The sequence below is a fragment of the Crassostrea angulata genome, chromosome 7 (genome assembly GCF_025612915.1).
Source record: "Crassostrea angulata isolate pt1a10 chromosome 7, ASM2561291v2, whole genome shotgun sequence".
Taxonomy (NCBI): Eukaryota; Metazoa; Mollusca; class Bivalvia; order Ostreida; family Ostreidae; genus Magallana; species Magallana angulata.
Window position 1 is genome coordinate 26401344 of NC_069117.1, and position 17349 is coordinate 26418692.

The window sequence follows — 17349 nt, forward strand, 5'->3', positions numbered from 1 at the left end:
GTGTCAAAATGGGGTAGTTACACACTTTCCCCTGGATCTTATTCGCGCATGCGCGAATTCAACTTCCTCTCAAAACAAGGTCGGGTTGAAGGAAATGAAAATGTAAGTGTTTTTTGTTAAAAATGATGTGTTTTATTATTCTGTTGACACTTTTGATAGGTTTTCAAACGTATTATTACTTGTGTTTATTATGAATATCTGTTAAAGCAATATATCCCTTTGGTATGTAAAGAAAAAATGTTTTTGCTCAATCTGATCTTGAAATCTGTTGGTTGAGATGAATTTCTTTTAGATTTTTACAAGGCTAAGCTTCGAGTAATCATACAGTGAGCGTTTTTATTAACGTTTGTGTTTTAATTAAACACTCATTTTGTTTTGGTAGATCATTAAAATTTTAATAAAATCGCGAACAGTTAGAATTTCATCTAAACTTTTCAACAAATTGCATGCAGCTCAATTAAAAAATACGTCTCCTTTAGAGTTTCTTGAACAATTTAAAGGATTTAATTGTACAATTTTTGTGTTGTATTCTTTAAATACTTGTATTTAAAGAAGAAATTAAACGAAATTAACATTAACTTTGATCAATACAAATCTAGACCATATGAATTAATTGAAAGCAAAAGAATACGGGCATACACAATATTTCTAAAGTAGGGCTTTAACTGCAAATTCTTTTAATCATACTCTCTTAATGCTTTACAAAGAACACCCCATCATTAAAAAATAAACACTTATTTGCTTATTTTCAAATTTACACCCTGCACAGTATGCGCTTTCATTTCATTTAAAATTGAGTATATATTTTTCGCGGTTTTCATTGTAGAGTAACTTTGTAATATTCAAAAAGAAATCAGCAATATTGTTTATCATATTGTTTATATAGTATGTACCTTTTCTTTATATTTCCCTAATTCTGTTATCAAAAGCTTAAATCCTTATTAGAAAATCCATAATTTTCAACTTATCAATAAAGCATTAGTATAGTAAATCACTTAGTATAAACCCCATACATGTTTTTGATTAATATTTACACCCTCATTTATTTATTCACTGCACAAAAAACAAAGAAAATATCAACATTCATTCCGGGGGAAAATCCTAAAATTATGAAGTTTGACTCTCCTGAGTACACCCATAACTTTCATTTAATGTTATAAAATCAGTGTAGTTAAACACTTATGAAACTCCTAAATCTCTTAAGATCAATGTTTGCATCCTAATTCCTCCTTAATGACAGTATTACAATGATATAACAATCATTAGTTATAGGAAATCTTCATTAATAAAATATTTACACCCCCACATGGAAACCCATAATTTACATTTTAACGTTAAAAAGTCAGTATAGTAAATCACTCAAATCAATCTAAAATCTTTTTTGATTAATATTTGCACTCTAATTTATTCTTTCTTACATTATTGCAAAGAAAATGTCACCATTATTTAAAGAAAAAATCCCATAATTATGAAGTTTGACCCCCATGAGGAAAACCCATAATTTTCATTTCAAAGTTACAAAATCAGTATAGTTAAACAGTTATGAAACTCCTAAATCAGTTAGGATCAATGTTTCCATCCTAATTCCTCCTTAATGACAGTATTACAATGATATAACAATCATTAGTTATAAGAAATCTTCATTAATAAAAAATTTACACCCCCACGTTGAAACCCATAATTTTCATTTTAACGTTAAAAAGTCAGTATAGTAAATCACTCAAATAAATCTAAAATCTTTTATTGATAATATTTGCACTCTAATTTATTCTTTCTTACAGTATTGCAAAGAAAATGTCACCATTATTTAAAGAAAAAATCCTATAATTATGATGTTTGACCCCCATGAGGAAACCCATAATTTTCATTTCAAAGTTACAAAATCAGTATAGTTAAACAGTTATGAAACTCCTAAATCTTTTAGGATCAATGTTTGCATCCTTCAGGCTTGGGGCGAATTACATTGTAAAGTAATGCATTACATTACCATTACTTCATGAATTTGGGCATTAAATTACCATTACCATTACTTGATTTTTTTTAAGTAATGCATTACATTACCATTACATGAGTAAAGTAATGCATTACCATTACCATTACTTTTTTTTTGTAAGTAAAGCTAATAAAGATATTTTGCAAATGTTTCAAATATACAACACTCTTTAACATATCTACAGCTTCATGCTCAGTATCAGGTTCAAATGCAATGAATAAACAAGAGTCATTCTTTATTTGCTCAATATATAATCATATTGTTGCAATATGAACAACATATTACATAAGTAAAATGATATTTATAGACATTTGGCATGATACAATATTAGATATGAAATAGAGACACAGGGTAACATGCGTAACAAAAAACAATTTATGAAATAATGTTGCGGTTTTTAAAGGCTAAATATAGATATATCCCCAGATTACACAAATCTTTATAATTTTGGACACTTAATTTTATTAATTTATAAACAGATGATTTTTCCCAGTTATATTTCTTAACATATTTTAATCGTATTTCTTTTTACAGAGGACACTTTAAGACGAAAGATTGCTGTTGCACTTTATGATCGAAGTTTCAAAGGGTTCATCTTTTAAATGCATTCATCTTCCAGGCTATACTAAATAAATGTTTTGCAGGAGCAGTCAAAGCTTGGACTGGAAAATACTGTTTGACGATCTTTATCTTAGGATATATTAAGTGCAATAATAGATTAAATACATAAATCTTGTATTTTCTATCAGTCCAAACTAATGTACAGTGTAATTAATATACAAGAGAGAGAGAGAGACAGAGAGACAGAGAGACAGAGACAGAGACAGAGACAGAGAGACAGAGAGAGAGAGAGAGAGAGAGAGAGAGAGAGACAGAGAGAGAAAATAAGTAAGATTAATTTCAAATAGGTTATAATATTGGAAGTGATATTGATTTTCATCATGGATGGACAGTACATTCATTTTGCTTTTAAAGGTGCATGTCTGTCTCCTATTCTATTGTGACATAGCGAAGGGAAGGGGATTGGGGTGTTTAGCACTTCTTATAACAATAGATTGTTTTGATACTTAGATTATCCTGGGGGCATAGTGTGTTGTTGACACATTTCTTATTGAAGTGCAAACTAATTGGAGTAAACTGTTTAAATGATTTAAAACTCTTAATAACAACACTCATAAAAATGTTATGAAATTGTGCTGTTATCTTTAGTAATATAAACAATTCAAAAATGAATTTTAAAAAACCTTTTTTAATAAAACATGTACAATTAAAACATTTTTTTCTCAATTAAAATTATTTCTTTCTTCTTTAAAAATAAATTTAATCAAATTCAATTTCAACTATTCATTTATTCATCACATTTTTTAAAGTGAACATGCATAAATATGCATGGTAATGCAAAGTAATGCCATGTAATGCCAGCATTACACTAGATTTTTGAAAGTAATGCATTACATTAGCATTACTTGTAATGCAAATTTTGAGGCATTACACATTACTGGCATTACTTTGAAAACATGTAATGCATTGCAATGCATTACCATTACATTTAGCATTACCCCAAGCCTGGCATCCTTATTCCTTCTTAATGACAGTATTACAATGATATATCAATCATTAGTTATAGGAAATCTTCATTAATAAAATATTTACACCCCCACGTGGAAACCCATAATTTTCATTTTAACGTTAAAAAGTCAGTATAGTAATTCACTCAAATAAATCTAAAATGTTTTTTGATTAATATTTGCACTCTAATTTATTCTTTCTTACATTATTGCAAAGAAAATGTCACCATTATTTAAAGAAAAAATCCCATAATTATTAAGTTTGATCCCCATGAGGAAAACCCATAATTTTCATTTCAAAGTTACAAAATCAGTATATAGTTAAACAGTTATGAAACTCCTAAATCTTTTAGGATCAATGTTTGCATTATAATTCCTCCCTAATGACAGTATTACAATGATATAACAATCATTAGTTATAAGAAATCTTCATTAATAAAAAATTTACACCCCCACGTGGAAACCCATAATTTTCATTTTAACGTTAAAAAGTCAGTATAGTAAATCACTCAAATAAACCTTTAATCTTTTTTTTTCTTAACATTTGCACTCTAATTTATTCTTTCTTACAGTATTGCTAAGAAAATGTGACCATTATTTAAAGAAAAATTCCCATAATTATCAAGTTTGACCCCCATGAGGAAACCCTTAATTTTCATTTTAATGTTAAAAAGTCAGTATAGTAAATCACTCAAATAAATCTAAAATCTTTTTTGATTAATATTTGCACTCTAATTTATTCTTTCTTACAATATTGCAAAGAAAATGTGACCATTTTTTAAAGAAAAAATCCCATAATTATTAAGTTTGACCCCCATGAGGAAACCCATATTTTTCATTTCAAAGTTAAAAATCAGTATAGTTAAACAGTTATGAAACTCCTAAATCTCTTAAGATCAATGTTTGCATCCTAATTCCTCCTTAATGACAGTATTACAATGATGTAACAATCATTAGTTATGAGAAATCTTCATTAATAAAAAATTTACACCCCCACGAGGAAACCCATGATTTTCATTTTAATGTTAAAGAGTCAGTATAGTAACTCACTCAAATAAACCTTTAATCTTTTTTGATTAATATTTGCACTCTAATTTATTCTTTCTTACAGTATTGCAAAGGAAATGTCACCATTATTTAAAGAAAAAATCCCATAATTATTAAGTTTGACCCCCATGAGGAAACCCATAATTTTCATTTCAAAGTTACAAAATCAGTATAGTTAAACAGTTATGAAACTCCTAAATCTTTTAGGATCAATGTTTGCATCCTTATTCCTCCTTAACGACAGTATTACAATGATATAACAATCATTAGTTATAGGAAATCTTCATTAATAAAACATTTACACCCCCACGTGGAAACCCATAATTTTCATTTTAACGTTAAAAAGTCAGTATAGTAAATCACTCAAATAAATCTAAAATCTTTTTTGATTAATATTTGCACTCTAATTTATTCTTTCTTACATTATTGCAAAGAAAATGTCACCATTATTTAAAGAAAAAATCCCATAATTATTAAGTTTGACCCCCATGAGGAAAACCCATAATTTTCATTTCAAAGTTACAAAATCAGTATAGTTAAACAGTTATGAAACTCCTAAAACATTTAGGATCAATGTTTGCATCCTTATTCCTTCTTAATGACAGTATTACAATGATATAACAATCATTAGTTATAGGAAATCTTCATTAATAAAATATTTACACCCCCAGGTGGAAACCCATAATTTTCATTTTAACGTTAAAAAGTCAGTATAGTAAATCACTCAAATAAACCTTTAATCTTTTTTTTTCTTAACATTTGCACTCTAATTTATTCTTTCTTACAATATTGCAAAGAAAATGTGACCATTTTTTAAAGAAAAAATCCCATAATTATTAAGTTTGACCCCCATGAGGAAACCCATATTTTTCATTTCAAAGTTAAAAATCAGTATAGTTAAACAGTTATGAAACTCCTAAATCTCTTAAGATCAATGTTTGCATCCTAATTCCTCCTTAATGACAGTATTACAATGATATAACAATCATTAGTTATAAGAAATCTTCATTAATAAAAAATTTACACCCCCACGAGGAAACCCATAATTTTCATTTTAACGTTAAAGAGTCAGTATAGTAACTCACTCAAATAAACCTTTAATCTTTTTTGATTAATATTTGTACTCTAATTTATTCTTTCTTACAATATTGCAAAGGAAATGTCACCATTATTTAAAGAAAAAATCCCATAATTATTAAGTTTGACCCCCATGAGGAAACCCATAATTTTCATTTCAAAGTTACAAAATCATTATAGTTAATCACTTATGAAACTCCTAAATCTTTTAGGATCAATGTTTGCATCCTTATTCCTCCTTAATCACAGTATTACAATGATATAACAATCATTAGTTATAGGTAATCTTCATTAATAAAATATTTACACCCCCACAAGTTGACCCATAATTTTCATTTTAACGTTAAAAAGTCAGTATAGTAAATCACTCAAATAAATCTAAAATCTTTTTTGATTAATATTTGTACTCTAATTTATTCTTTCTTACATTATTGCAAAGAAAATGTCACCATTATTTAAAGAAAAAATCCCATAATTATTAAGTTTGACCCCCATGAGGAAAACCCATAATTTTCATTTCAAAATAGTTAAACAGTTATGAAACTCCTAAAACTTTTAGGATCAATGTTTGCATCCTTATTCCTCCTTAACGACAGTATTACAATGATATAACAATCATTAGTTATAGGAAATCTTCATTAATAAAAAATTTACACCCCCACAAGGAAACCCATAATTTTCATTTTAACGTTAAAATGTCAGTATAATAACTCACTGAAATAAATCTAAAATCTTTTTTGATTAATATTTGCACTCTAATTTATTCTTTCTTACATTATTGCAAAGGAAAGGTCACCATTTATTAAAAAAAAGAATCCTTTAATTATAAAGTTAGACCCCATGAGGAAACCCATAATTTTCATTTCAAAGTTACAAAATCAGTATAGTTAATCACTTATGAAACTCCTAAATCTTTTAGGATCAATGTTTGCATCCTTATTCCTCCTTAATGACAGTATTACAATGATATAACAATCATTAGTTATGGGAAATCTTCATTAATAAAAAATTTACACCCCCACAAGTTAACCCATAATTTTCATTTTTACGTTAAAAGTCAGTATAGTAAATCACTCAAATAAACCTTTAATCTTTTTTTTATTAATATTTTCACTCTAATTTATTCTTTCTTAAATTACTGCAAAGGAAATGTCACCATTTATTAAAGAAAAAATCCTTTAATTATGATGTTTGACCATCATGAGGAAACCCATAATTTTCATTTCAAAGTTACAAAATCAGTTTAGTTAAACAGTTATGAAACTCCTAAATCTTTTAGGATCAATGTTTGCATCCTTATTCCTCCTTAATGACAGTACTACAATGATATAACAATCATTAGTTATAGGAAATCTTCATTAATAAAAAATTTACACCCCCACAAGTAAACCCATAATTTTCATTTTAACGTTAAAAAGTCAGTATGGTACATGTAAATCACTCAAATAAATCTAAAATCTTTTTTGATTAATATTTGCACTCTAATTTATTCTTTCTTACAATATTGCAAAGAAAATGTCACCATTATTTAAAAAAAAATCCTATAATTATGATGTTTGACACTCATGCTGAAACCCATAATTTTCATTTCAAAGTTACAAAATCAGTATAGTTAAACAGTTATGAAACTCCTAAAACTTTTAGGATCAATGTTTGCATCCTTATTCCTCCTTAACGACAGTATTACAATGATATAACAATCATTAGTTATAGGAAATCTTCATTAATAAAAAATTTACACCCCCACGTGGAAACCCATAATTTTCATTTTAACGTTAAAAAGTCAGTATAGTAACTCACTCAAATAAACCTTTAATCTTTTTTGATTAATATTTGCACTCTAATTTATTCTTTCTTACATTATTGCAAACGAAATGTCACCATTTATTAAAGAAAAAATCCTTTAATTATTAAGTTAGACCCCATGAGGAAACCCATAATTTTCATTTCAAAGTTACAAAATCAGTATAGTTAATCACTTATGAAACTCCTAAATCTTTTAGGATCAATGTTTGCATCCTTATTCCTCCTTAATGACAGTATTACAATGATATAACAATCATTAGTTATAGGAAATCTTCATTATTAAAAAATTTACACCCCCACAAGTTGACCCATAATTTTCATTTTAACGTTAAAAAGTCAGTATAGTAACTCACTCAAATAAACCTTTAATCTTTTTTTTATTAACATTTTCACTCTAATTTATTCTTTCTTACATTACTGCAAAGGAAATTTCACCATTTATTAAAGAAAAAATCCCATAATTATTAAGTTTGACCCCCATGAGGAAAACCCATAATTTGCATTTCAAAGTTACAAAATCAGTATTGTTGATCAGTTATGAAACTCCTAAATCTTTTAGGATCAATGTTTGTATCCTTATTCCTCCTTAATCACAGTATTACAATGATATAACAATCATTAGTTATAGGAAATCTTCATTAATAAAAAATTTACACCCCAATGAGGAAACCCATAATTTTCATTTTAACGTTTAAAAGTCAGTATAATAACACACTCAAATAAACCTTTAATCTTTTTTTTAATAATATTTGTACTCTAATTTATTCTTTCTTACATTATTGAATATTATCACATTGCTTGTTTATAATGAATTCTTGACTATGTATGTGGGTTCGATTCCCACCCTAGGCATAATGGAACAGAAAGCTGGTGCAAAGTGGGCAGATAGCCTAGTGGCCCCGCATAGTCAGAAGGATAGAATTGTTTTTCCCTAAAACATTAAAAGTGCTTCTTGGAAAAATAAAATATAAATCACTGTTTTATTTAGATTAAGTCGTACGTATTTAATGATATATACATGTACGTTAAATTGGAAATAATAGATTAATATTATTATAATATATCTATGATAATTTTTAATATAGAAAACATGCATACGCGAAGAAATGTTCAAAATTCTGTCCCGCCTTGCTAATCTGGAATTTACTTACTATCATGCATATATAGTTCTCAACAATTTTGACAATAAATGCATATTGAGTATAACTTGAAAAATTGATGTACATAAGATTGGCCCAAAACAGGACTGAGGTGTATCAAGAGTATGCTCATGTATGGGAATATTTGCTGGCGTGATTAAAGCTCTCAGTACACTAATTACACTTTTGCTATTTTAAGAAGGACAAGTTGGTAGTTTATTAAGTTTATATCAGCTGCGTGTAGCATTTAACACACACAACAAAGGCAGTTAAAGTAAATACTTTTTCTTTATAATATGTATCAACAGTGTTGTGACTTGATGTCGGTATCAACAATGTAGTGACTTTGCTGTGTGCATCAACAATGTAGTGACTTTGCTGTGTGCATCAACAATGTAGTGACTATAGTGTGTGTCAACAACGTAGTGACTTTTTTGTGTGTATCAACAATGTAGTGACTATGATGTGTGTACATAAACAATGTAGTGACATTGCTGGGTGTATCAGTAATGTAGTGACATTGCTGTGTGTATCAGTAATGTAGTGACTATGCTGTGTGTACATAAACAATGTAGTGACATTGTTGTGTGTATCAGTAATGTAGTGACTATGCTGTGTGTATCAACAATGTAGTGACATTGCTGTGTGTACATAAACAATGTAGTGACATTGCTGTGTGTATCAGCAATGTAGTGACAATGTTGTGTGTGTCAACAATGTAGTATCAAAAGTGTATTGACTTGTTGTGGTGTGTGTCTAATAATGATACATATCTTTCTTTGTCTTGTTGCCTGCATGTCTGTTTTAACTCTCTCTCTCTCTCTCTCTCTCTCTCTCTCTCTCTCTCTCTCTCTCTCTCTCTCTCTCTCCTTTGTTTAATGATGTTGTTTGTATACTGAAAAATAGCAAACATATACAACATTCCTATTTTGTTCAAGCAAAATTATAGTATTTTGATGAGCAGGACTTGATGAATCTCCAGGTCTGATCTGAATATATTAATTTTAATTGACAGGTGTAAATAACGTTTATCTATGTAAAGAAAAAAAATATTTGAAATGTAATAAAATGAAATTATGCGTCTCTCTCTCTCTCTCTCTCTCTCTCTCTTTCTCTCTCTCTCTCTGTGTTCAGTAATGGATGATTATTGTTTTAAAGGACAAGAGCGTACAATGCCCGACAAATCCCCCGCACCTAGAATGTTGAAATGGGATATATACAGTCATATAAAAAGAAATTTACATTTGAAAATGAACATAAGTACATGTATAGTATAAAACATCATTCTCTGACAAATTAACAAATATATATTTATACTTTGTACTTATCTTATTTGTTTTATTAGTTTATTTTCTGAACATGAATATCATGGTCTCACATCTGTGCTAGCTTATTATGCGACATTGTGTGTACAGAACATGAACATTACGCATTTTTTTATCGTTATCTAGAGCGTATTAAATATTTTTTCAATAAATCTAATATTAAAAGAATGTCTTGTGTGAAACAACATAATTTTTTTTTAAAAAGTCGGCTAAGATTCGAACACCCATATTCTACAAAAACTTATCCTTTAAAAGCACTTTTAGGATGGAGTCAAAATCCGTTCATACAGTATATGATCAATATTTTTGCATAAAACACCGTGCAGATTAATTTGGAAACCCATATTTGTCATGTTTACAGAATGAAAACATTTTTTTGACTCACACCATAACATTCATACTATAAACAATGCTTATAAGCCAAAAAATTATATTTTTACTGAAATTGAAAATCGTTCGTCTTGTTTGCTCCACATGGGGGGGGGGGGGGATTTACACACTGTAGTGAATTTCCAGTGTGTAATCACAGTAAGTCATGTGACCTAATGTAGTGATTATAAGGTGTAAAATCATGAACTTATAGAGTAAAATTTTCCTTGTTTCAAGTAGCAGAATAGTAAATAGAATCCCTATTTTACACAAAAATGTAAATATATATTGAATAGCATAACTAAAACATGGTGTAGCGAATTCCAGGTGTAAAGTCTGGTGTAGTGAGTTTCGACATTATACAAGTGTGTGTGTGTGTGTGTGTGAGAGAGAGAGAGAGAGAGAGAGAGAGAGAGAGAGAGAGAGAGAGAGAGAGAGTATTCGAGGCAAGAAACGTTGCTTTTAATATTGGTTCAAAAATTTAAGTTTTCTATCGGTGCATAAAAATAGTTGTTAAATTTTAAACAACTAACAAATACATACTGCATGTATAACGAAGCTTGGAAGAAAGAAAAGAAAACAAAATGACTTACAGGACAAAAATAGTATTTGCCCCCGATCTTTTGCCATTGCCAAAAAAATGCTTTCACCTGAGCAAAATTAATATAATATTTCGAAAAAAATTGTCATTTTTGATGCGATATTTTGTTGTAAAATCATACATCGGCACAAGTTAATCCTACTCTTTTGATTTTAGCGGCACAATTTTAACCATACGCACGTTTATGTGATAGTATTTAGCAAATGTTTTTCATATTATTTTTTAACACATTGGATAAATGATACGTGCACGGAAAAATTTATTTTGCTATTAATATTAGATTGTATTATGTGTTTTATTTAATCAATTAAAAATTAAACGGAGCAAAATTATTCAGAGGTAATGACGCGACATAATTATTAATTCCTTACGTTTCATTTTAGAGTGAAAAGCAATGCACTTATATGTTGTACATCTACAGTAGTGTCCTTAACCAAAGACCTTGATGCTTACTATAAATTACATAGTGTACATGACAGTAACAAACAGATTTCGATCACCCCCCCCCCCTAAATTTCTGTATAAAACACTGGCTTCGCCGCGATTACCCAGTACCATCGATGTGGACCGGAGTCTAAGGCCTTGACATTGTGATCAAAGTTATACTGGTACTTTTTATGTTTTCAAACCAACAAGAATGATATTCTTTTAGATGAAAAACAAAGTAATTACATGTATTTATCACGTCTGCTGCTAAATACAATAAAACTACAGGGGGTGAACCATGCTTTTTGTCTATCGAAAGAGTCTTTTCATTAACACGACCTTTAATTTATCATCTGAAAAAAAAATGGTATGCCTTTTTTGGATCATTACTTAATGAAGTTTGTACAAATGTTGACGACCAAAGTGCAAAGATAAAACGTTACCACCGTTGATTTGAGCCGCACAAATGATACAGCAATTATTTATACCTTTATGTATACGTATATTGAATACTTCAGTTTAGCCGAAAAACATATGTTAGTTAATATGTATCAAATTTCCTTCTAAACACAACCTTTCACAAATCTTTTTTTGTGGACATGACAGGGGCCACATCGCTCACCTGAGCAACACTTGCCTTAATTCTGATCTAATTACAGTATCAAAATATCTTGACAACTAAGTACAGTAGATCTTGCTAAAAAAATTGAAATCTGCCAATTTTTATCCACCTCTTTTTTTTTTAGGTAAATACGAAGCCCCTTTTGTTGTTGTACATGTAAGATTTTTCTCTATTCCTATATACCCCCTCTCATTTCGTGGCCCCACTTTTCTCTAGGGAATCATGGTTTCATCAAACTTAAATCTGCATAACCTGTGCTTTCACACTAAGTACTTAGTTTTGGACCTAAAACTTTCCCAGAATATTTTTAAAGATTTTCTCTATATATTCCTATATAAAAATTCAAACTGCCATCACGGCTCCGCCCTACCAATAGGGACTGTGATTTTGCAAACTTGAATTTACACTACCTTGCCTCTACGCAAGTTTAAGCTTTTCTGACCAAATAGTCTTTAAAAAAGAAGATTTTTAAAGATTTTCTCTATATATTCCTTTGTAAAACTTGATTCCCCTATTGTGGCCCCACCCTACCCACAGGGACCATGATTTGAACAAACTTGAATCTATACTATCTGAGGAAGCTCCCAATTTAATTTGAGCTTTCCTTGTCGAATAGTTTTGAGAAGAAGATTTTTAAAGATTTTCTCTATATATATATTCCTATGTAAAATTCCATTCCCCTATTGTTGCCATACCACCAGGGACTATGATTTGAACAAACTTGAATCTACACTACCTGAGGATGGTTACACGCCAATTTGAGCTTTCTTGGCCAAATAGTTTTTAAAAGAATTTTTTTTAAAAGATTTTCTTTATATATTCCTGTATAAAAACTTATCCCCCAATTGTGGCACCACCCTACTCCCGGGGACCATGATTTGAACAAATTTAAATCTACACTACCTGAGGATGCTTCCACGCAAATTTAAGCTTTCCTTGCCTAATAGTTTTTGAGATTTTTAAAGATTTTCTCTATATATTCCTATGTTAAGCTTGATCCCCCAATTGTGGCCCCACCCTACTCCCGGGGACCATGATTTGAACAAACTTAAATCTACACTACCTGAGGATGCTTCCATTTTAATTTGAGCTTTCCTGGCCTAATAGTTTTTGAGAAGAAGATTTTTAAAGATTTTCTCTATATATTCCTATGTAAAAATCCATTCCCCCATTGTGGCCCCACCATACCACCAGGCCCTTCATTTGAACAAAATTGAATCCCCTTCACCTAGTGGTGCTTTTAGCCAAATTTGGTTGAAATTTGCCCAATAGCTCTTGAGAAGAAGATGAAAATCTGAAAAGTTTACAACAACGACGACGACGACGACGACAACGACAGACAACGGACACATTGTGATAAGAAAAGCTCACTTGAGCCTTTGGCTCAGGTGAGCTATAAAAGCAATGAGTATATTTAATTATGAAGCTCTCCAGGGAATATTTACCTCTTCGAATATATGTGGACTGTATTTGTACATGTATTTAAACACTATTTTTGTAGACCGAAAACAGTCTACTTTGACATCACGTGAATGACATTTTCTAAAAAAGTTTGTTATTTAAAATATGGACAGCGTGTGTGGTACAGATCTATGTTAAAATTCTATTTTTTATGGTTTATGTACAAGTAGTTCTAGACAAACATCGCTTTCAAAATTAGTATCTCCGCCAGACACCTTTGATATTCTTGACCATTTTGAACAAAATGACTATGCATTGTGATAGTTGGCAGCGTTGCATTAATTGATATCTTCACAAAATCTCTGTTAAAGTAGTCCTAGTATCGCACTACGTCATAATACGGATTTTACAATATTGGTTCGACTTTTACACAGCGTTTTTGATACCCGGTATTGATTTTGCTGTACATCGCTGTTGTAAACAATGGCAATAATAAGCAATTAGAACGGTAATATATGTATTCTATGAGAGATAGAAATGATAAATGTTGAAAAACTCTATTCTGTGAAAGTAAAATGAAAAACGAAGTTTGTGATTAACCAGAATCTCAGGTATACTTATATCTTCTTTGTTTTGACCCCCTCCCCCGAATTTTTCTTTTTCTTTTACTAAAACCGGTTTAAATTTAGAGACAGAAGCTATTTCAAATTTAATCAATCGTCAATTAATTAATGTTTAAATGATATCTAACATTGTTGACAGATCTAGGCAGAAAACTGTAGCAAAATGTGACTTTTACGGATTTTTTCGTCAGGATCTACTTGGTTTAGAGCTTATGGCGTGAAAAGTAATCCGTCAACATATAATTTATTTTACCATATCTTTTTTCTAAGATGTCAATCTATAGAATAAACACCATACATTTAAGTTTGAGTCCATAAATTAGTAAAAAAATTACCAAACGTGATACTAGCATTGCATTTTTTGCATTCTATTTTGATACATCAGGTCTATAAAGCGTACTTACTTACAAAAATTTGCGCAAAATTATTGATGAGATATGGCTTAAATAAATATTTATACTCTATTTTGTATGTTCAGTTCTAATTTTCCCAAAATTATTTGTAATCATTTTTATGAAAAACGGACGTCTGGCAAATTTCATAATTGTCAATAATTTTCGCAAGGGGGTACACCCGTCTGAGAGGTGATAACAAACAAACTAGCATGTAAACATACATATTTTCTTTTGTATATGTATTGCTAGAATGTATATTCATCATTTAAAGCTAAGCTTTTAATGATTGAGCCCATTAAGTGCCGAGTATAGGATTACCTTAATATGACAACTTAATTTTTACCCCGTAGAAAATACTAGTAAGAGAGTAATAAAATGCATGTACGAGATTTTGACCTTTGATAATTTTGTGCATCCCTTTTTTGTACAAATAAGGAGATTTTTTCTTACAAATTCTACGTAGCTTCCTTTGATCGTTCCATCGAACATTTAAATAACATCCTACTTTTTTATAGAACCACTTCAACAAGACCTTGGACCTTCAGTAGCGCGTACATGTACATGTAGCTATTTATTCCTTGCGTCAAAACAAATTAAAAATCACGTGATTTCAAGCGAAATATGCATCAATTGCGTAGTCTTACCTCGAAAGCCATGGCTGAGTGGCTAGCTATGAAATAAACAGGCCTTCGTCGTCACATTGCTGTTTGACACAACTACCCAAAGTCAAAACTCTTGTTTAAATGGTTCTAATACATGTATCCTACGAAATTTTGTGTTTGAAAACAAACACCGACTTAAATATTTGAGTATTCTTCAGTTGTCTTTGATGCCTTTAGCTTGACCCAAGAACAATATGTCTTTATATTGAATGATGATATTTGGTGTACTTAATTTGCAACAAGCGATATCCTCGCCAGATTGGTGTTATAATCAAAGTACTGAGAGTACTGAAAGACGTGGTCTTGAAAGTTTGAATTTGTAATTGTCCTGGAGTTCCTCGAATATGCTTTCAAAATTTATGAGTTTGAATTAGTTGTTACAATCTATGTTAATTCGGCTTTTTTGCAATTGTCTGATACTTTGTCTAAATTTTACTCAATCCCGGCCTTCATAATTGTAGAAAATTGCAACAGCAATCTAGTATAAGTCATTAAATTTGACCCTAATAGTGAACATGACCATGAATCTGTAAATATTTTAAGCATGTTTTATTTATGAAATATTTACAAAAACTTTTTATTTAGTTTTTAAATTACTTTTTTAAAACTTATTGACTTTTCACAAAGTAATGGTAATGCATTACTTTACTCATGTAATGGTAATGTAATGCATTACTTCAAGAACATTAAGTAATGATAATTTAATGCCCTATAATTCATGAAGTAATGGTAATGTAATGCAATATTTTACAATGTAATTCATCCCAAGCCTGATTCCAACTAAGCCGGAAAACATGAACATTAACATTTAACTTGGTTCTTCAATCGATAAGATTGTATATATAATATGATATAAAAGTCCTCCAAAATGTAGAATCTATTATAGATTTTGCTTACAATGCATTGTTTAAAATTTAAATTCAGTTTAATCAACTAAAGAGCCAACGAACAAGAAGGTAAATTCAGACTTGTTTTTATTTTCTTTGTACAAAATTCCTCTAGAGACGAACAGCAGTCATACCGCAAGTAGACTGGAAGCCAATGAAACACCTATTTAATTTGTAAAACATCTGTGTATAACACGTCCCGATTTTAACTTCGGCTTGCGCATGAAGTTTGGTTGTATAAAGGTGAAAGATTGTCAAAATAAATTTCACAACTTTTCAAAAATGGCACATGCGTTTGGGAACTTTAATTTCGATTCCACCATCAACCTTTTCTATTGATTAATGAGCTCGTACATCAACTGAATCGTCAACGGCGCTGTGCATTCAGTTACGTAACTCATTCCACATTTGAACCCGAGCAAGAATATTTTGATCAATAAAACTATTTGCTTATTTTCTAAATAGAATTTTGTTTATACACAGAAAACTTAAAAAGATTTAATGCGTGTTTTTATAGTACATATTTACTGAAATGCATAAAACTTTCTGCACTATTTTCTTACGCGTAGACTCAATTCATGTGTTCTACGCGTGCCTTCCGGTTTGAGACTTCGGCTGACAGTAAACCAATAGACGGGGTCACGTGATCCCGTCTAAAAATGACACTTTTACGCTGTAAAAGTGTAAAGTAGTGTTGAATAAAATGCATTTATGAGAGTTTTACCTTCAATGTCTTTGTGAGGATCCCCTTTGGTACGAACAAGGCTACATCCGTGGTATGTCTCCACCAACGGGCAGGGTAAGGGCGTCTCAAAGGAACAGTTTCTATAGGAATCTGAAACACGTTAAATATTGACACGTGTGTGTTTTAATTTAAAGAAGAAAAATAGTTGCAGATAGAAACAGTCACAAATAACATTTTTAAGTCATTATCTAATTTTTCATTAAATAATATAATTGATATTTATTTTCTAAGCTCTTCTGATCAATATCTCTGTCACTTTACCCGCCCGCTGGTGTTTGTCATATTCTAAACATCGCAGTAACAACGTTTTATTTTTCAGGGGCTATCATTTCAATACAAATTATAAGGCTAGCGGACATTTTACACAATCTCATTCAATCAAATGAAATGATATGGTAAGCGCAGAAGTTTTTTTTTTTCGTTTTTTATCCCATATTTCCTTTTACTTAATTCGTACATTCCAGAGGAGGAGTGGGCAAACTATATACTTTTAGTTTCGGAAGGTATCACATTGATGATAAAGGACAATAGCGAGCACTCTTGTAACGTTATTTTGTTTAAATATGTGCGATTCATAATGAACATTTCATGATATTTGAACATTGATTGTGTTCTGTATTTAAGTAATTGTATATATTTCTTCGTGATAATTTCATACTTGAA

General features: G+C 30.1%; 1 protein-coding gene across 1 annotated transcript in view; it reads right to left on the reverse strand.

Annotated features, from left to right (window-relative positions):
- The window catches only part of LOC128192680 (uncharacterized), a 45576-nt gene that overhangs the window by 13588 nt on the left and 14639 nt on the right, over nt 1-17349 (reverse strand). The window contains exon 6 of the mRNA XM_052865560.1: nt 16666-16776. Coding sequence (XP_052721520.1) covers nt 16666-16776 — 111 coding nt within the window. The remainder of the gene's footprint in view (nt 1-16665; nt 16777-17349) is intronic.